General features: G+C 43.3%; 1 protein-coding gene across 1 annotated transcript in view; it reads left to right on the top strand.

Annotated features, from left to right (window-relative positions):
- The window catches only part of LOC103824839 (E3 ubiquitin-protein ligase KCMF1-like), a 106,880-nt gene that overhangs the window by 72,666 nt on the left and 13,679 nt on the right, over positions 1–20,535 (top strand). Inside the window, exon 3 of the mRNA XM_050986462.1 lies at positions 17,490–17,629. Within this exon, the coding sequence (XP_050842419.1) occupies positions 17,490–17,629 (140 nt within the window). The remainder of the gene's footprint in view (positions 1–17,489; positions 17,630–20,535) is intronic.

Raw genomic sequence — 20,535 nt, 5'->3', positions numbered from 1 at the left:
CGTTAGATTAGAGGTCTGGAGCATCTCCCTTATGGGAGATACTGCAGGAGCTGGTTCTGGTTAGTCTGGAGAAAACTGAGAGGGGATCTCATTAATGTATATAAATATCTCAAAGGCAGGTGCCAAGAGGATGGTGCCAGATTGTTCAGTGGTGTCCAGCTACAGGACAAGAAGCAATGGCCGTAAACTAAAGCACAAGGAGTTCCACCTCAACATGAGGAAGAACCTCTTTCCATTGAGGGTGACAGAGCACCGGAACAGGCTGCCCAGGGAGGGCATGGAGTGTCCCTCTCTGGAGACATTCAAAACCCGCTCAGATGTGTTTCTGTATAACCTGCTCTAGGTGACCCTGCCTTGGCATGTTTGGACTAGATGACCTCCAGAGGTCCCTTCTAAACCTAACAATTCTGTGATTGTAGTGTAGATATTGTTGTTGAAGTTTTTTTTTTTTTTTTTTAGTATTTTTTTTAGCTTTTTGATTTATAAAAAGTATTGAATATACACATTATGCTATTTCCTATATACATTTAAAGCTCAAAACAGCTGAATATACCAATATATAGCTTCTTTCTCAGAGCTTTCTGAGCAGAGAAGTATCTCGTTTATGTTTAATTGTCCAGTAGCTGCTTGCCCTAAGCCTGCCTTTTAATGACTTTGAAATCTGTGCTCTGAGAATCCAGAGTTTGGAAAGACAAATTTAAATATACAAATCTAGTTTTGAAAATCCTATCATTGAAGTTTCTAGATATTTGGACCCTGGCCCCTCGCAGTCTTACAAGGACAAAAGTAAAAGACCAGAGGCGCTCTTTCCTCTCGGGATGATCGTCCCACTTTATTGTGGAACCACTCCAGGGAGGTCCAAGGGAGGCAAAAAGAGGTCGGAGGTCTCTTCCCCAGAGATTTTAAGCCCAGGGGAAGGGGGATGGAGGAGAGGGGCCACAGCCAATGGGATACAGGTGAGGAGAGGACAAGGGGAGGAGTAGACCAGGGAGAAACCATCACCACTGGGGCTTAGGGGAGAGGGGAAGACCATGTGATATGAGAGGGGAATCCCATGAGGATACAAAATTACTATTCCGTGCAAAATACAAAACCCAGTGCAAAACAACAACTAAATGAACTATTTAGTGCAATACAACACCGATATTCCTTCTTAAACTTTACTTTTCTGTTTTTTCACAAGGTAAATATATTTGTGTAACAGTATATATTCAATGTTTTGGTCACTATTTGAGATATATGGTTTAAACTTATTTGTTCCCTGATGACAGTTATTCTTGTATATTACATATAGGGTTAAATTACAGCATCATCATAAACATTAAGGGTGCATGATTCATAGGGAAAAGAGGACTGATATATGCTTGCTTGTGGAGCTATAAATTAACATTCAATGTTAACTTTTAAAAAGTTCTTCCAACCATCTTGTGAATGTTCTGTGCATCTAGAAAACATCTAGGAAACCACAATATTTTTCTTTGAAAGTCTCTAAGTAAATACACCTTTGGATTAGTGTGTTACTCATTTAATTTTTAAAAATCCACAAGAGATACATGTGAACAAGTAGAAGCTTGTCTTGAACAGAGGGTGTTCCCCAAGCAACTGACCCCAGACTCACTGAAAGAGACAGCATGGGGCAGAGCCTGCACCAGGGAGCACAGGAGATTTAAGCAGGCAAAAATAAACAGTCCAGCTGACTGCAACAAACAAGCATATATATTTCTAGTAGGCAGGCACACAGCAGCAGCAGCATGATAGCCACCTGGCAAAAATCAGCGTCCTCTGCTTTTCCTGAGCTTCTAGCATCTTGGAAAACCAATGGAGCCATACAGACAGAGCTCCTATTCAAGGATGCAACTACCCAGATTTCTGGCTGTGGGATGTCTGAAGGGATATTCCTAGAGATGGAAAGTGATTGCAAGCAAGACTGTGGGAGCTGTGACCAGATCGATGAACTGCTCTGCTTGGTGGCTGAGCTTCAGGAGGAAGTGAGCAGCAGACTGAGGAGTATTTGAGAGCCTTAGAGGGAGACTGATGTTCCATCAATGGAGCTGTACTCTGCCATCTATGATGTATAGAAGCCAACTCAACATGGCCACTATGGAGGCAGGTCCAGGATCTGCTTTCTGCCAGAGGGAAGGCAGTATCACAAGGGATAAGAAAAGGTAGAAGAAAGTTGCAGCATGGAGCAGTAAGAGAAAGTAACCTCCTTACCCTCTAAGTTACTCTTTCACATACCCTTATAGAACAGGTACAAAGCCATGGGTACCGTAAATGAAGCTCATAATGAGAAAGAGGAGGAACCTGTGACCTGTGCAAGCAGTTTTGTCAAGGTCAGAGAGCCCAAGCCCTCACAACAAAACCTGCATTAAGACCAGCACCAAGAAGAAACAACATCGAGTTATGGTCATTGATTCCCTCCTGTGTGGAGCAGAAGCACCTGTTCTCAGACCAGACCCTCTTTCCAGAGAAGCTTGCTGCCTCCCCGGGCCTGAATTAGGAATGTTGCCACGAGATTGAAGAGCCTAATTCAGCCTTTAGACTATTATCCATTCCTGCTTTTTCAACAATGTACAAAGTGTCACCAAAAAAACCAAAAAAAAAGTAAGGTCAATCAAAAGAGACTTTAGAGCCCAGGGAAGAATCCTAAAAAGTTCAGGAGCACAGGTAGTGTTTTCCTCAATCCTTCCAGTAATGGAAGGAGACTTTGAAAGAATCAGGCAAGCCCAGGATATCAATACCTGGCTCCAGGACTGGTGCCTGTACCAAACTTTGGGATTTTAAACCACTGAAGACAATGTATGCTGGGACCTGATGGGATCCACCTGTCCTGGATGGGACAAGTGGGTCTGTGGGCTTAAGCTGATGGGACTAATCAGGAGAACTTTAAACTACAATCAATGTGGGAAGGTGTTCTGGTTTGAAAGCAAAACCAGTTGTTAGCGTTCAGGAACACATAATCACGGAATGATTATATGCAGGTGCTTTTATTGAAGAGCTCTGGGTGTCAGGGGTACAGACCCAAATCTGACTCCGACATGGGTTCAGGATGAACATGTTTCTATACCCTTATCATTATATAACTACATATTAATTAATAAACTTATATTGTTCTATTGTATACACTGATTTCATCCAAGCATGGATTTTTGTAATTTCCATCAAACCCCCAACATAGTTTCTCATTATTCTTGTTACAATTAAACAATAATTATATCCAATTACCAAACAATCATCTCATCTAACAATCATATCATTTATCATAGTCATTAAATGATTATACAGGTGCAGCCTAACATTTTCCTGGGCTTACCAGGCCTATCCTTCCTTTCTAACTTCCCTGAATATTCCATGATTTTAGAAACATTTTACCCCTATACTATCATTTCCCCCCTTTGAAAGTATTTTCACTTCACTATAATAAGTGTAAATGCTTTCACTTGATACAGTCCTTTGGCTTCTGAGTTTATACTTGATGTTCATCTTCAAATCTGGGGTTGTCATAAATGTTGCCATGGATACTGTCACGAACTGGAGGACCTGAAGATGATGGATGTGGATTCTTGTCCTTAGTCAGTGCCTTCATTATTTTTCGGTTCCAGGACATCTTTTTCTGTATTCCTCCTTTTAGATTGCTGTAAACTAACCAAATTACTAAGAACATGATCAGTAAGATTATCAAACTCTCAATGATAGACTTAATCCATGAACTCACATTCCATCCTAACCCTTTGAAGATTTTGTCTAACCAGCTCGTAGTCAAGTTCTTTTGTTGTTCTTGTGCCTCATGCTCTATTTGTTTCAACTGATTGATATCATATTCTACATCTGCAGTTACATTTGGGATGTGAATGCAGCAATGATCAATTTGTCCTTTTAAAAATCCACACACTCCATGCTCTTTCAGGAGTAACAAATCTAAGGCCAATCAATTTTGTAAAGTCATTTTTGTGGTGGCTTGTAATTGCACCTTTAGGTCTTTAAATCCTTCCTGGGTGACTCTTGCCAGTCTATCTACCTGACCTGTAAGTTTGTACAACATTTCTCTATTCTGGTAGTTTGTTATAGGACCAAACAAAGACTCTAGGGCCCACCCAAATTTCACTGTACTAGAGGGTTCTTGCCAAGTTTCATCTTGATTTTCATTATTTAAAACTTCTCATCTTGCTCTTATCTGCAGAAGTTCATGTTTTCCATTAAATGGGGACTTTTTCCAAATTGGACATAAAGTAGGGAGGCCCAAAGTAATTTCTTTTACTTTCCCGTCTACAGGCAGATGTGTTGTCCAGGTACCATCACTTGTTGCCCATACTAATTGTCCTGGACTTCGTCTTGTACTTTTACTACATCCCACTTATAATTTATTTCCCCTTGTTTGTGTTTGATCCCTCTGCAGGCACAACCAATTTGTACCAATTTGTAAGGCTACTGCCAGTGGGGGCATTTTTTTTTTATCTCTATGTTATCAGAAGTGCAATCATAAGTTTTATTACGTGCCCACAGTTGGCGGGGCCAACTTTGTCTGCCTTCATTCTACTACTAGTGGCAGTGTTCGTTACTGCTGGATCTGTTTCATTCTCAGAGCCTTCCCATTTAATACACCAGGGGTGTTTGCCATTTATTGGAATTTTTGAAGTATACTCATGGACCACGCACTGTCCCAGGGCTCCATTTGACCTTTCCAATCTTTTTGCTCACACTTCCACACCAGAGTGGTCTTTGTGATATTTTCTCTAACCTTTTTATAGTGTGGCAAGAAGCATTCCAAATTTGCAATGTCTTGATCTTTAACCCACCACTCTATGATTTGTCCTACCTTGCCATGACTTAAAATACAGTCCCGTTTTCTCAAAGGCCTCATCCACTCTCCTGTTACTTTCCAGGTTTCTCTGACTATTTACTTTGACTCTGGTACCTGTTTACATGCAATTGTTTTGTTCTTTTGTATTTCAGGTAAATTTGATGTTATGATTCCCCAACTTATTGGGTCTCCCGCTGCCTTTGGTATTGGCAGAGAGGCAGTTACTCTGCTGGTGTTTTGCATTTTGGCTGTGTCTTTGACTAATCCAATCATTACATTATCAGCCCGAATTGCATTAGAAACCTTTATCACCTGTGTTTCTGCCTGTACCTCCCTCTTCATTCTAGAATGAAGAGTGGTTAGTTGATCATTTTGCATTCCACATCCCAAAGACATTAATAACCATAAAGTGAGCATTGGCACAACTACTGATAACATTTGAAACAGTTAAACACACCTTATCTGCAGCTTTGTTGGTCTTAGAGTTTGTACAGTCCACTGTCCAGGACAGTCTTTCTTCACTCGCGTGTAGTGTATCCAGGGGTCTACTCCAGCCACTTTGCTTTGAAAGTGGTCAACAGTACCTGATAGGGTCCACTCCACCTCTCTTTTAATGGTTCTTCGTTCCAAGTCTTAATGTACACTTCATCTTCTGGGTATATGTTGTGAACTGGATTCTCAAAAGTCAACAGCCTATTCCACACGAGGACGCTGTGAAGCTGAGCTAAAGTTTTCCCGAGAGACAGAACATAATTATACACTTCTTGCTTCCTGTGACATGTACATTTGGTTAGGTTCAGGAGATTCATATGGTTTCCCATACAATATCTCATAAGGGCTTACTGTCATTCCACTCCTAGGTTTTATCCGAATACTCAACTGGGCTATTGGTAAAGCTTGGGGCCACTGCAGTTTGGCTTCTTGGCATATTTTACTGATTTGCCTCTTTAATGTCTGATTCATCCTCTCTACCTGTCCACTTGACTGGGGTCTCCATGGTGTGTGGAGGTCCCAAGTTAATCCCAGCAATCTACTTACTTCTCTTACTAATGTGGCTATAAAATGGGGGCCCCTACCTGATAATATCCCTAGAGGGACCCCGAACCTGGGAATGATCTCCTGTAGTAACCACTTAACTGTTTATTTTGCTTGGTTTGTGTGACAGAGAAGGGCTTCTGGCCATACAGAAAATGTGTCAACCCCCACTAACAGATATTTGTATCCTCGAGTTCTTGGCAATTCTACAAAATCCACCTGCCAATAGTCTCCTGGTTCTATTCCTACCCAAATCCTTCCTAGCTGTGCCTGTCGTCTAGCCACTGGGTTGTTTTTCAAGAAGATCTCACATTTTGACATTACGAATTTTGCCATTGTTAAATTGTCCTCATGGAAGCAATGTTAAGGCACATGCACGGCAAGGAGGGGATCCATGACACCACTCTTTCACTGCTCTGAAAAATATGACAAATTCAGAAAGTCTCTCTTGGGGGTGGTCGCTCTGTTATCAGTCCCTCCGGCGCTGGGGTGGCTGCTGCAGGCCACAACGTGCAAACTCTTGGTGTTTCCCAGGTCCCAGTCTGGAGCAGGTTCGAGTAGGTCCAGAAAAGGGAAAGGAGAAACAGTCCAGGAAAAAATTTGGACTGCTTAGCTAAACTAACTAATGAGCAGAAGCAAAAAGCAAGAGCAAAGCAGAAGCAAAAGCAAGAGCAAAGTGAAAAGCCAAGCAAAAAGCAAAAGCTGCACTATGTACTGTCCCGTCTGTGTGTCCCGCCAGCCGTGGGGGAGTGGCTGATAAGAAACCAAAACAAAACAGGCTGCAGGATGTGCCCTATTCTTATGTCAGACAGCAGTGGTGAGAACACCTGTGGGAGATGCACCAAGACAGAGGAACTCCTCAGTTTAGTAGCAGAGCTCCAACAGGAGCTGAGTAGATTGAAGAGTAGGAGTCTGAGAGACTACAGGAATTGCACCCTACCTTCCCTGGGACAGGCCTATCAGAAAGACAGGACATATGATACAGAGGGTTCCCTATCCTCGTTCCACCTTGCAGAATGCAGTGTTTTAAGGGATATGGGGAATTGCAACAAGTTCCTGCCTGGCACAGCAGGCATGTCTCCTCCATGACGACCTCACCAAACAATAGGAGGACCGAAAGGTGGAACCAAACAATGATGACAACAGTAGTTTATCTAGGTTAGAGATGTCACCAAGATTAAGTCACCCTATGAACTGTGTCAAAACCACTTCCATAAAGAAAAAAAGATGAGTTCTTGTCAGAAGATACTCTCTTCTGAGGGGAACAGAAATTCCAATTTCTTAAGGAAAGTATGCTGCCTTCCCAGGGCCCAGCTTAAAGACATGGTAAGGAAGCTTCCTACCCTGGTACAGCCCTCAGATAATTATCTATTATTGCTTTTTCATGTAGGCAGAGATTCAGTTGCAATAAGAAGTCCAAGGACATTCCAAAGAGACTTCACGGCCTTGGGACAACTGGTTGAAGGATCAGGACCACAAGTAGTGTTCTCTATTTTTCCAGTTTCAGGGAAAGAGAAGTATCTTGGGGTGATTTTATGATGATACTCTATTCCCTAATTGTCTGCTCTATGCCCAGAAATGCTTGCTGTAGCTTTAAGGTGGGTCCAGGGGAGGCAGGGGAGCCCTGGGGCTCTGGTGTGGGCTTTCTCGAAACCTCACTCCTGGGTATGCTGGATGTAGTGAGGACCAGCATTACTTTGTTGCTCAGCTAGCTTGGTTTTTTGTTACCTCAGGCAAGAAGTTTTTTTTTTCCTTTTCACTGGCCTTGAAGGCTGCGACAGCAATCTTTTGGCAGCTTTTGGGGTTGTTTTTTTTCTTGAACTGTTCAGCTTGGTTTTGGTCCTAGATCAGACAATTGATGGGAGCCAATCGGCCAGGACTGGTGGGGGAGATGCAGGGACACCCCATCTCAACCAGACCTTGGAAAAAGCCAACACAATGAAAGACCCTAAATCCACCAGCTTCACCTGCTGTGAAGAAGAGACAAACATCAGAGATTCACCAAGCTCCCATCTGTTTGTTTCAAGCTGTTGCATGAACCTTTGTTTTTTCTTCCCTGGGACAAAAGCTGAGCTCCATATTTTTCCTTTTTTCCTCCCTGCCACGTGACCAGCTGTTTTGTTTCTTCCCCTGGCATTTTAGTTTTTTTGTTCTGCTGTGAGTGGGTGGGGGTGCTTGTGTGTATAAGGTTCCGACAATTCAGTATCTAGCATTTATACATTTTTTTCTAGTGCTGTGCAGGCACTTTGTGGTTTTTTCCACTTTCATCCACTAGTATTCATTTTCTCATTGGCAGAAAGGGATTACTGAAACCCTTTTCTTTAGAGGAAACACTCATCCAGAGTGTTTGCTCCTAAACTTGTCTCTAAATAGAGACAAAATTTGGTGTCCAACTTTAAGGGCAAGAGAAAGTGAAAAAACATAATTACATTCTGGTTTGAAACACATTGTATTGGGGTAAAGCAATCAGTGGTCACCATGCTGCTTGCTTTAATAATGGCTCTCTGGCACCTAGGCATCTTTACCTATCTATATATAGGGGCAATTTTGTCCCTGGCCTATGTCTCTTACAAATCAGGGACACGAATCAGGATTGCCACATTGATGTACTCAGTGCTTATAATTTATGGAAGTTTAGCAGAGGTACTGGGAGCTATTGAGGATGTGTATGCTCTGTTGTTTTTCTGTCCTGGTCTCGGTAGCCTTCTTTGGGGATTTATTAGTAATTACACCCAGTCTGTTAGGGGAAAATTAGGGGATGATGTTTCCCAGGCCTTTATCTCGTTCTTCCCCTTCAGATCTGGCACATCACCTTTGAGAATGTTGTTTCCCCTGGATGGTCAACGTTCAACCTTTCTGGTGTTTTATCTGGTAGGTTTTCTCTATATGTTCTGCAGCTTGTCTAGAATCAGGGCTGAGATTTTTAGAGAGGCTGTCCAGACATCTGCCTCAGTCATGGAAAATTCAGAGAGGTGTGGGATATGGGAGGAAATAGGCCAAACCCTGAAGGAATTCTCTGATCCGATACCTTGGAACTTCCCCCCTAAAGAAATTCAGAATCCAGCTGGGGTAGGGAAATATCTGAAAGAAAATTGCAATGACAACTCTAATAAGAAGAAGCTCATTGCAATGTGCTGGGCCCTGACTAATGCTTACCGCACACTTCTAGATACTGTAGGGCAGGAGATACAGCCAGAGGGGCAGGAAGATGAATCAGCAGACATCCCAGTCACTCAGGCTGCAGCTAAACCAGGTGGGGAACCTAAGCCAATAGTAATTGCCCCTGTCCAGAGAAGGAAACAAAAAACCAAATCCATTCACCCAGTGGAGGATGATGGGGAGCCAGGATCCTTACAGCCAGCAGAGGAATCCAAACCAGAAATCATTATTGAGTCTTTGTCCATAGAAAGCCTTCTCATCCTAAGAAAAGATTACACCCAACAGCCTGATGAATCTATATTAAGTTGGTTGGTCAGAATCTGGGAAACCACAGGCGATGGTGTAATTCAGGACGGCACTGAAGTGAGGCATTTGGGATCTCTGTCACATAATGCGGGTATTGACCAAGGGATGACAAGGGGGCCCAAAGCTCTCGGTCTCTGAACATGGTTTTTGAGAAGCGTGAAGGAAAGATACCTGTGCCAAGAAGATCTCCAGCTACAGCAAAGCTTTTGGAAGACCATGGAACAAGGGATTCAATGCTTGAGAGAAACGGTGGTGATAGAGATCATTTTCTTAGACGTTTAAAAATTAGGAGCCCAGACATGGTAAAATGTATGCCAGTGATGCGGGTAAAACTTGCACAACTTGGGCAACAAGAATATACCCCTGCTTTAGCAATGATGAAGCAGAATGAGGGGGACGAGAGTGAATACAATGGCGAGGAGGCCCCGGGCATATGCAGACACTGTGCACAGCCCAACTCAAGCAAGAATTTCAACTGTGGAAACATGTCTGTCAGAGTGCATACAAAAACTGGAAGACAGGATTGAGGAGACTCATCAGAAACTCAGGAAGGAGATTAAAGACTACCTTTTCCAAATCTCTTCAGTACAGACCAAAGGCCCTGTTATTAGAAGCAGATGTCCCCCAGCTAGAGAGAGAGGGTACACCCCATGAGCTGAGCTGTGGTTCTTCCTGTTTGACTCTGGGGAAAATATGAAAAGGTAGGATGGAAAACCCACTTCTGCCCTGGCAGCATGGGTGTGTGAACTGAAGGAGCAAAATGCTGAGTGAGGGAGTTCCACCAGAAGGAAAGTAGCTCCACTTTCCCATAGCTGAGCTGCCAAACATAAGGGAAGGGAGGACGACATGTCAAATCCCCTAAAGAAACCTCTAGAATGTATGTCCAGGGAGGGAATGATAACCAGGGCTAGAGGGGCCCTGCTTCTAGCAAGGCAGAGGCACAGGAGAATCGTGTCTTTTGGACAGTGTGGATCAGATGGCCTGGCACATCAGAACCACAAAAATACAAGGCCTTAGATGACACTGGTGCATAGTGCACATTAATCCCATCAGGATGTGGTGGCAGAACCTGTTTCTATTACTGGTGTGACAGGGGGAATTGCAGCAGTTGACCCTGCTGGGAGCTGAGGTGAGCCTGACTTGAAAAGAGTGGAAGAAACACCCTATTGTGACTGCTCCAGAGGTCCCATGTATTCTGGGCATAGATTTCCTCCGGAGTGGGTATTTCAAAAACCCAAAGGGACTCAGGTGGGCTTTTGGAATAGCTGCTGTAGAGACAGAGGGCATTAGGCAGTTGAACACCTTGCCTGGACTGTCAGAATATCCTTCTGCAGTAGGACTCCTGAGGGTGGAGGAACAGCGAGTACCAATTGCCACCTTGACAGTGCACCTCTGGCAGTATTGGACAAATCGAGATGCTGTGATTCCCATCCACAAGATGATCCGTGAGCTGGAGAGTCAAGGGGTGGTCAGCACAGCCCACTCACACTTCAACAGCCCCATTTGGCCTGTGCACAAATCTGAAGGGGAATAGAGATTGACTGTGGACTATCGTGCCTTGAATGAAGTGACTACACCACTGAGCACTGCTGTGCCAGACATGCTGGAACTCCACAATGACCTGGAGTCCAAGGCAGTGAAATGTTAAGCCACTATTGACATTGCAAATGCTTTTTTCTCCATTCCTCTAGTAGCAGAGTGCAGACCACAGTTTGCTTTCACCTGGAGGGGTGTGCAGTACACCTGGAACCGACTACTCCAGGGGTGGAAGCACAGCCCCACCATCTGCCATGGACTCATCCAGGCTGCACTGGAAAAGGGTGAGGATCCAGAACATCTGCAGTACATCGATTACATCATTGCGTGGGGGTACATGGCAACAGAAGTATTCAAGAAAGGAGAGAGGATCATCCAGATTCTCCTGGTTGGAACTAGATGATCTTCAAGTCCCTTCCTGTAGAATCCTTTGAATCCTTCCCCCTCAGGGAATTCCCTGGAGCCTTGCCTTGGAAGAATTTACTATAGAGATTTCCCCACCTAGGCGGGCAGAAAAGACTTCCCCATGGAGTCTTGCACAACACCATGAATCACTCCAGTTCCCTTTCCCATATGTTCCAAATTCTAGTAGTTTCTCCTTTCCCTGTTTCCTCATTGGTTGTGGTATCCCTGGTGGCTGGCCCCGTCTTCCCTGTAGGCCAATGGCCTTTGCCCTGCCCTTTGTACCACCCCCGTGCCCTCCCATACTTAACCTTGTGGAGACCACATGATCTCGTCTTTTGTCTCTGGTTTCCCTTTGGCATGCTGCAATAAACCTTTGCTGGAACTGACCATACAAAAGGCCCTTCTGCCTCTCTTTGCTGAGCTAGCCGTGTGTCATAGTTTGACATGGGAGGAATTTAGGGAAGTGATGCAAAAGCTTTGTGTGTAACTGACAGTCTGTTGAACCACTGAGAAGCTGGACGCACCTCTGTGAAAAACACATGTTAAAGATGAAAGAAACCCGGGAACTTCCTTTTTCTTTCCCAGACGGCAAGAAGGTAACATGCCCTGGGCCCGCTGGACCCCATCCCAGGCTGGGCCAGGCCAGGCAGGCTCTGCCATGGGAGGCCGGGGGGGTCAGGGGGACTCCGAGCCCCGCTCTGGCCAGGCTGGGCCCCGGTAGCTGCCAGGCAGGAAGGCAGGGGAGGCTGCAGAGCCCTGTCCGGAGCAGGGCTGGCCGCGGCTGTTAAGATCTTGCGTCAGGTCCCCTCCCCCCAGCGCGGCTGCGACCAGAGGCAGCCCTGCAGCCGTGCAGAGTGGCCCTGCAGCTGGAATTGAATGCAGAGAAAACCGAAGACCAACCATGAAGCCGATCTTGATACAGCCCCAGCTCCAGGTTGGCCTAGTTCTGCTTGGATGAGGAGGCTTATGGCGGTACCCACCATTCTGGCTCATGCGCCGAAGATTAGGTAGAGGGTTCCGATATCTTTGTGGTTAGTTGAAAATAGTCATTGGTTAATGAATGTCACAGGTAAGATGGCTGAGTGTATAAGCGTTAGGTTGTAGTCCTTTTTACAGAGGTTCAATTCCTCTTCTTATCGGCTCTGTAGTGAAGTTCATAGTGAGTTGCAAGCTCATTGATGTGCATTAATTATGTACCAGAGCCTTAGGCAGAGGGCTGTTGGTTAGGGCATATAGCTGTTAACTATAGTGTCATGGGATCGAAGCCCATCTGTCTAGTAAATTGGAAGGTCCTAGCTTAATTAAAGTACCTGAGTTGCATTCAGGGGATGCGGAATGCAGGGTAGTAGCCTGCGGACTTTAGCAGAAACTAAGAGGGTTCAACTCTTGTTTAAGGCTTTGAAGGCCTTCGGTTTAGGTAATCCTAAGTTTCTTAGACGATGGTGAGGATTATGGGGGAAATGGGAAAGAGGACGACAGATAAGGTGGTTAAGACAGCAATTAGGATGTTGGTTGCTTTGTTAGTGCGTCATTGTTTTATGTGATTTGTGGGGGGGGGGGGAGTGTAATTGTTGTGCAGTATGCAAGGCAAAGGTAGAAGAACAGGCTTAGTAGGGAGAGAAGGGAGATGAGTGTGGCTGCTGGGGCTATATCGTGTTTAGTCAGTTCTTGGATAATAAGTCATTTGGGCAGGAATCCTGTTAGGGGAGGGAGTCCTGCAAGAGAAAGTAGGGTTAGAAGTAATATTGCATTTAGTGAGGGGATTTTAGTCCACGCAGTTATTAGGGTAGATAGTTTTAGGACTTTGAGTTTAGAGTGAGGAAGACAGTTGCGGTTATTATAGCGTACAGGTAGAAGTTGAAGAGGGTAAGTTTAGGGTTGTAGGTGATAACAATCGCCATTCAGCCCAGGTGGGAGATGGAAGAAAAAGCTAGGATTTTTCAGATTTGTGTTTGGTTAAATCCTATTTATACTCCAAGGGCTGCTGAGAGGATAGCCATGATGTTTAGAAGTGTGTGGTTGAATGAGGGAGAACTTATATACAGCAGTGTGATTGGAGGGAGTTTTATGGCAGTGGATAAGAGGAGGCCGGTGGTGAGAGGAGAGCCTTGGAGTACTTCTGGAAATCAGAAGTGGAATGGGACTAGTCCTAGTTTTATTGCAATTGCTGAGGTTAGGGTTAGGCAGAATGTAGGGTGGGTAAGTTGAGTAATATCTCATTGTCCAGTGTGTCGTGCGTTAGTTATGCTAGAGAATAGGACTAGAGCTGAAGCAGCTGCTTGGGTTAGGAAATATTTAGTAGCAGCTTCAATGGCTCATGGGTGGTGGGATTTTGAGATCAATGGCAGGATGGCAAGTGTAATAATTTCAAGGCCGGTTCAGGCCATAATTCAATGGTTACTTGAGATTGTAATGGTTGTTCCTAGGAGTAAACTAATAATAAAAATTAGTTTTGCCTGGGGGTTCATTAGCAGGGGAAGGAGTTGAACCATAATTTTCGGGGTATGGGCCCAATAGCTTGTTTTGCTGACCCTACTAGAAAGTAAGCCCCACAAGTTACCCGGTGGCTCAGGTGACCATTTGAAGGGCCCAAGCAACATGTTAACTCTTTCAGTGCTTCAATCCGCCCTCAAGTGAGAGAAAGAAACAATATGCAAACATGTGAAAGAACAACATAAGGACATCATAGTCAGTGAGAAAGAAATTAAGTCGCAGGTGGGAGGAATGAGGAGATACCTTGATTTTAGAGCTGAAATTCTCTTGTAAGCTATGGAGAAAAGACTCTTTTTCCCTATAACGCATGAAACTATGGGGAGATGAAGGGTTCAAATTGATATCGCACAAAGGCCTCCATGCTAAAGTAAGCAGATGTTAAAGTAGCTGTGATCCCATGAGAAGTTTGAACAGAGAAAGAGAGTAGTCCTGTGCCCCCAGGAAAAGAAGATCTCTGTTCCCAAGGATGAAGATGATTTTAGAGATAGATAAAAAAAACTTTTGCCTTTGAACAACTCATCTTTAAAACAATACCCCATAAGTTGACATGGCCCATCAACAAGCTCTGGGAAGGCTTGTAGAAAATGGGAGGGACTTCATGATAACAGGGTTCCCTGGGCGGCTGTTATCGGTAAGGAAATTGTGAACCACGAGAGAACTGGTTTTTTCACTCTTGTGGAGAAGTCTCCATAACATTAACAAAAAGGACTGCTCTCCCTAAGTGAACTGAAGAAAGACTACTTTAGAGGCAGTAAACTGACTAGAAATTTTAGGTTTTGTTTCTTTACATTGTCAGCGAGAAAGAAAAGGTTGTGGGGAGAGGAGAAGTGTTCTGAAGGATTTGTTTTAATTCTTACTACTTTTTTTCTTTTAGTTACTGTTAATAAAATTTTCTTTATACCCTTTTAAAGTTTTGAGCCTGCTTTACCTTTCTCCTAATCCTATCTTCATATCTCACAACAAAAAGTGACTACACAGGTGATTGACCAACACTGAAACCCACCACACTCATCAGGCAATTGGTTGAGAAATCTCAAAATTAGTAAAATCTCAAATTTTAACAAACCAAAATCACTATATGAAATTAAGTGTTTCTGTCTGGTTTTGAACTGAAACTGCCACACCGTGGTGAGTGTGGTATGTGGACTTGACTGCTTTGCCTGAATGCCTACCCAAGTGGCTTTTCCACAGGAGATGCTTTTTGGGGAACAAGTATAGGTAGCAGTATCCACCATCTAAATCCCACACTGCTGCACCTTCCAACCCAAACCATTCTGTGATTCTGTGGTAATCTGTGCTTGAAACCTTGTTCAGATTCTGGGTTGTGATGGGGCAATGAACCAAATAGATTGATGTCAGGAATAGCTTGGAGATCTATTGAAATTAATGTGCAATTGTATAATTCTGTCAGAATACTTGCCAGGATCTTTAGGGGGGTGGGCAGGAGGGCTGCAGAGCTGGCTTCTGTGACAAGACACCAGAAGCTGCCCCCATGTCAGACAGAGCCAATTCCAGCTGGCTCCAAGACAGACCTGCCACTGGCCAAAGGTGAGCCAATCAGCAGTGCTGGTGGTGCCTCTGTGATAAAATATTTAAGAAAGGGTAACAAGCACTGTGCAGCAGCTGTGAGGGAAGAGTGAGAAAAATGCAAGAGGAACAACCCTGCAAACACCAAGGTCAGTGAAGAAGCAGGGGGATGAGTTACTCCAGGCTCTGGAGCAGATGTTCCCCTGCAGCCTGTAGTGGACCACATCAGAGCAGCCCTGCAGCCTGTGGAGGGCCAGACACAGGAACAGGCTTCTGGCAGGACTTGCAGCCTGGTAGAGAAATAGCCTAAGTAGGAGCAGGTTTTTCTAGCAGGATGGGTTTTTCTGGCAAATGGGTGACCCATGCTAGAGCTGTCTGTTCCTGAAGGACTGTACTCTGTGGAAAAGGACCCACGTTGGAGCAGTTTTGTGAAGGACTGAACCCTGTGTGAGGCACCATCCCCCACTCTGGAGCAGGGGAAGAGTGTGAGGAAGAATTAGTGGCAGAGATGAAGTGTTTTGAACTGACTGCAACCCCTTATTCCCCATCTGCCTGCACTTCTTGTGGGGGAAGGAGGTACAAGAATCATGAGTGAAATTGAGCCTGGGAAGGGTGGAGGGGGAATGTGGTTTTAGTTTTGTCTTTGTTCTTTGCTATCTTACACGATTTTTATTTGCAATAAATTAATTTTGCCCATGTAGGAGTGTATTTTGCCCCTGACAATATCCGGTAAGCAATCTCCATGTCTTTATCTTGACCCATGAGCTTTTCCATCTTATTTCCTCCCCATGTCCTGTTGAGGAGGGGGAGAATGAGAGTACTTGGGTGGGCACTTGGTGGCCAGCCAAGGTCAACCTGACACACCTGATCAATTATTTTAGTGCTTAGCAGCCTTGAAATGCTGTGAAATACATACTAATGAGAGGTTACTGGAGGAGCTTTAGTCACGGGCTCGAATTTTGAGACTTGGACCAGTATAGGGACTCATGTGAGACTGCAGGAAATTAATAAGAAGCACTAGTGACTTTCAGCTTCGGCTGTGTTTGTGTTTATGAGCCTAGTTGTCTCACTTCTTCTGTAAGTCAATGCACAATCTAGTATTTCTGAATGAGGAAGGTGAAATTCTGAATGGTGACAGTTGTATTGTTTTTCAGTTCCTAGAGTGATTCTGGGAAAAGATGCTTGCTAGACATAAACTTTAAAATGCTGAATGGGCACAAACATTGGTATGCTATTCCAGCAAAGGGCAGAAAGCATTGCAATAAGTCTATTAAAGAACAGGGATATGCATATCTAGTACTCTATAGAAATTATACTTTTTGACAGAACAGCAAAGAAATTCAGAGCAGATTTCCCAGTTTTGGTGTTTCTGAAAAAGAATTGCTGGCAGGGAGCCACAGACTCTACATACTAAGCTGAGGATGCTTTATGGTTTGTATTATGTGGAAGCATATGGTTTTCTCACTGTTCCTGCCATTTTCAAGGAGTTAACTAGACAAATAAGGTAGTACCACTTTCCAGGAATATCATATTAAGAACTTATGTTACTTCTGTTTAAGTTCCTGTGGTGTAAGTTAATCTTGGGTGCTTATAAGGGTACAAGATCAAAACCCTCCAGCTACCTTTTGCAAAAATGTGAGCTGCTTACATGAAGTTAAGCTTTAAAATGCCAAGTTTGAGGTTTGGATAGATTGACTACATTTTAGCTTGAGTCTTTACTATTAGAAGATGATTCATTTAGCCAGGAATTAGCTCCCCATATTGTTAAACACTGGTTCAGCTATGGCACCAATATCAACATATGAAGTGCTGGTGTCACCGAGTCATTTTGAATTACAGTATTTAACATAGATTTGCTGTGAGAGCACAATGCATCTACAGTGATTTTACCTGTAATGCAAGCTCACCTATGGTAAAAACAAGGATAGGGAGAAAAATGATGGTTCACCAGCACCATCAGACTTAGTTTTCTAACATTCAGGAAGAGCCATGTTGTTTGCTAGTGTAAAAATCATGTAGTCTGTTTATTTTTTTGGAAGTTGAGTCATTGAACAGCTTTATAGTATTGGCATATACACGTTGTGCTGAAGGAAAATGTTTATTTTGATTAATTAGTTAATGAAATTTACAGTGATTACTTGTACGCAAGTGTATATATACAGAAGTTTTATAAATAATGTGCTATCCTGGTTGAAAAGAGCCATTCCTAAAATATCATCTTTTCCAGATTTGTATTATGGTGGAGAAGCTTTCTCTGTAGAGCAGCCACAGTCCTTTACTTGTCCTTATTGTGGAAAGATGGGTTTTACAGAAACATCTCTTCAGGAACATGTTTCTTCTGAACATGCAGAAACATCAACAGAGGTGGTAAGCCGCTTCAGCATTGTTTTTAAATTACAGTAAAAGTATATGAAAATATCCAGAAAATGAGGTGGTTTTTTTTCTTGAAGTATGTTGTAATTTGAATGTGGACCAGGAAGGTATGTAGCATACATACACATTATGCTGGTGTTTTCCCTATTGACTCCTTGAGCTATTAACATTGCCTACATCATCACCTTTACCTCTCTCTAAAATTTCTCACAGCACTCCCTCATCAGTCTGAGTCAGTTATGCAGCCGAGTCCCTGAGTCCTTGTTGTTCAGGCCACTAAATCCTGGTGTTACAGAAAAGGTTAAACCTTTGTAAAAATAAAAACTTTTTAAAATATTGATATATTGATTTTCAGTATTTTGGGGGTTTTTAATAAAGTGGCCCCTGCTGTTTCCCTCAACCCTTTCACTTGATTTTTTCTGATGATTTCAACAGTGGCCATTGATGCAGAGCAATTACATACCATATAAATAGCCTACTGCAACAGTTGTTTTGCTTTTGTTTTTTGTCAGTAAGCATTTCCCTCGAGTCTTCTCAAGTCTACATCTAGATGTTACTGTTCCTTGTGCCAGAAGGTCTGAAATTTTTCTGAAATGCAAGGTGACTTCTTTGCTATTGAAGCAATAAAATAATAAATAACTTGGATTTTGATACTCTTAGAAATAGTTTGTTCTCAACCCTCATTACAGTGTTGAGAAACTACATGCTTGCATTGCTTTTTGTTCAGACAATTTTCTTTTTAGGAAAGTTAGTAGCCCTGTTTTTAGATTTCCCTTTATGGTTCAGGTGTATGTTTTGTATTTATTTCTAACACCCACTTCACTAATTCAACAGTTATGTGTGTTATCAATCCTAAGTTAAATTCTTGACCAAGAAATTTGGATATCTTTCCAGCAGTAGAGAATATATTCATATTTGTGTGTGAATACTGTTTATGCCTGAGGAATGTATCATTACAGAAGGACATTCAGGGAACTGTTGTCTAGTTATTTTTGTTGTAGATCCCTATAGAAATGTGCATGCTTGAAGAAAAATTTTTTGAGAACTTATGTGGGAGAAGGACAATCTCTCCCCTTAGCACCTGCTAAGGGCCTGATATCAAGGAGTAGTAGAAGAATTAAAACTGGTCTAAGACCCCCCCAAAAACTCTCTTGACGAGCCTCTTAAAATGGCTTACGGTTTTTCATGTACTCTGAGTTAGATGCGCAGGAGAAATACCATCAAGATATTCTCAAGAGGTCAAACAACAAGAAAAAAAACAAAAGTTACTGGCAACTTCACAAAATCAGGGAACTTTGTTAAAAGTTTAGAGCAACATTCAGTCAACATAAAGCATTTCACAAAGCATTAACTTCAGTCCATTCAACTTAGCAAACTCCAAGCCCATTTGATTTTAAGTTAGTCAAAACTCCAAGAAGAGGGAATTAGAAGAAAGAGAAAGACAATAAATATAGAAAAGAACAAACATAGCTGCCACTCCAGGTTCCAGCAGTGTTCAGCTGATAGAAATTCCAAGAGGAGGTAGGGTCAAGACGGGTGCTCTCCTTATGCTTTGGTTTAAGTACCCTTTGGCTTTCCTGGGCCCTTCCCTCAGGTGGGACTTCTGGTCATCTGGCCACTCTGGGGCTAGATTGAGGCTCCAGGGATGAGATGTGGAGCATTGCATCCAGTGTGGCAGTGATTGGCAGCCATTGTGGGGCTGGGATACAGGCCCAGAGAGAGTGGGGTGTACAGGGCAGTGCATCACCTCACCAAAGGCAAGGCCCGACCTGCTCCTTCCCCTCACACATGCACCCGAAATGTTTTGAGCCAGCAATGGCCTCCAGTCTCTCACAACTGGTCAGCCTGTTCTGAGACTCAAGTATCTTGGTCTTCCCTAAAAACATATGAATTATTGGTGTATATATTTTTCATTTTTAGATTCAAAACTGGAGTAATTATTATTTCTCCCATCAAGTGATAAGGATAATGGCCAGAAATGCAGGACATATTCAGATAGATGTGGCTGGAATTATGATGATTGTTACTGTTGATATTGGTTTTCAAAAGCAGCATTCAGGCAGAGGGGTTTTTTTTAGGCTTGCAGGTCTGAAAATTGTAAGAAATGCAATCAGATATCACCTTTGAATCAAATTTCAGAATGAAGACATCACTTTTCTGCTACTCAGTCACACTTAGCAGATTCATTTTGTATTTATTAAGGCAGCAACTAGACTGAAGTGAAAGGTCCAGAGTGGGGTGGGTCAACCTTGGCTGACTGCCAGATGCCCATCAAGTTCCTCTCTCTCACCTCCCTCCCCAGCAACAGGATGGGTAGAAAATATGGCAAAATGATCATTGGTCAGGATAAAGAGGGGCATTACTCAGCTCCTCAACATTTCCTGCAGCTTTCTTCAGAGCACATCCACCTGATCTGATGTGAGGTCCTTCAAGGGCTGAAGGGGGACAACCTGTGTCACCCTGGTCTTCTCCACTGGCTGCAGGGGAATCTCTACTGCCTATAGCACCTCTTCCCCCTCCTTCTCCACTGACCTTGGTGTCTGGAGGGTTATTTTTCTCATATTTCCTCACTCCTCTCTCACAGCTGCTGCTGTGCAGTTTTTTTACTTTCTTAAATATATTATTACAGAGATGCTACCACCATCACTGACTGGCTCAGCTTTAGCCAGGGACAAGTCTGTCTTCGAGCTGATTGGAACTGGCTCTGTTGGCCATGGGGACAGCTGCTGTTGTCTTCTGAAGCCAAAAAGTCTTTAATGTGTACAGTAAAAAAGGGAGCATGGCACAGATCAGATAAACTAATATTGAGAACAGATAAGTTAATATTATGGTCAGTAGTGGTTAAACAGCTATAATAATATCATGTTCCCTCTAATATGCTCTGGTCAAATCTGTCATTA

Source organism: Serinus canaria, chromosome W, assembly GCF_022539315.1.
Source record: "Serinus canaria isolate serCan28SL12 chromosome W, serCan2020, whole genome shotgun sequence".
NCBI lineage: Eukaryota > Metazoa > Chordata > Aves > Passeriformes > Fringillidae > Serinus > Serinus canaria.
The sequence above is the reverse complement of the archived record's forward strand: the minus strand, read 5'-3'. Positions and strand labels throughout refer to the sequence as shown.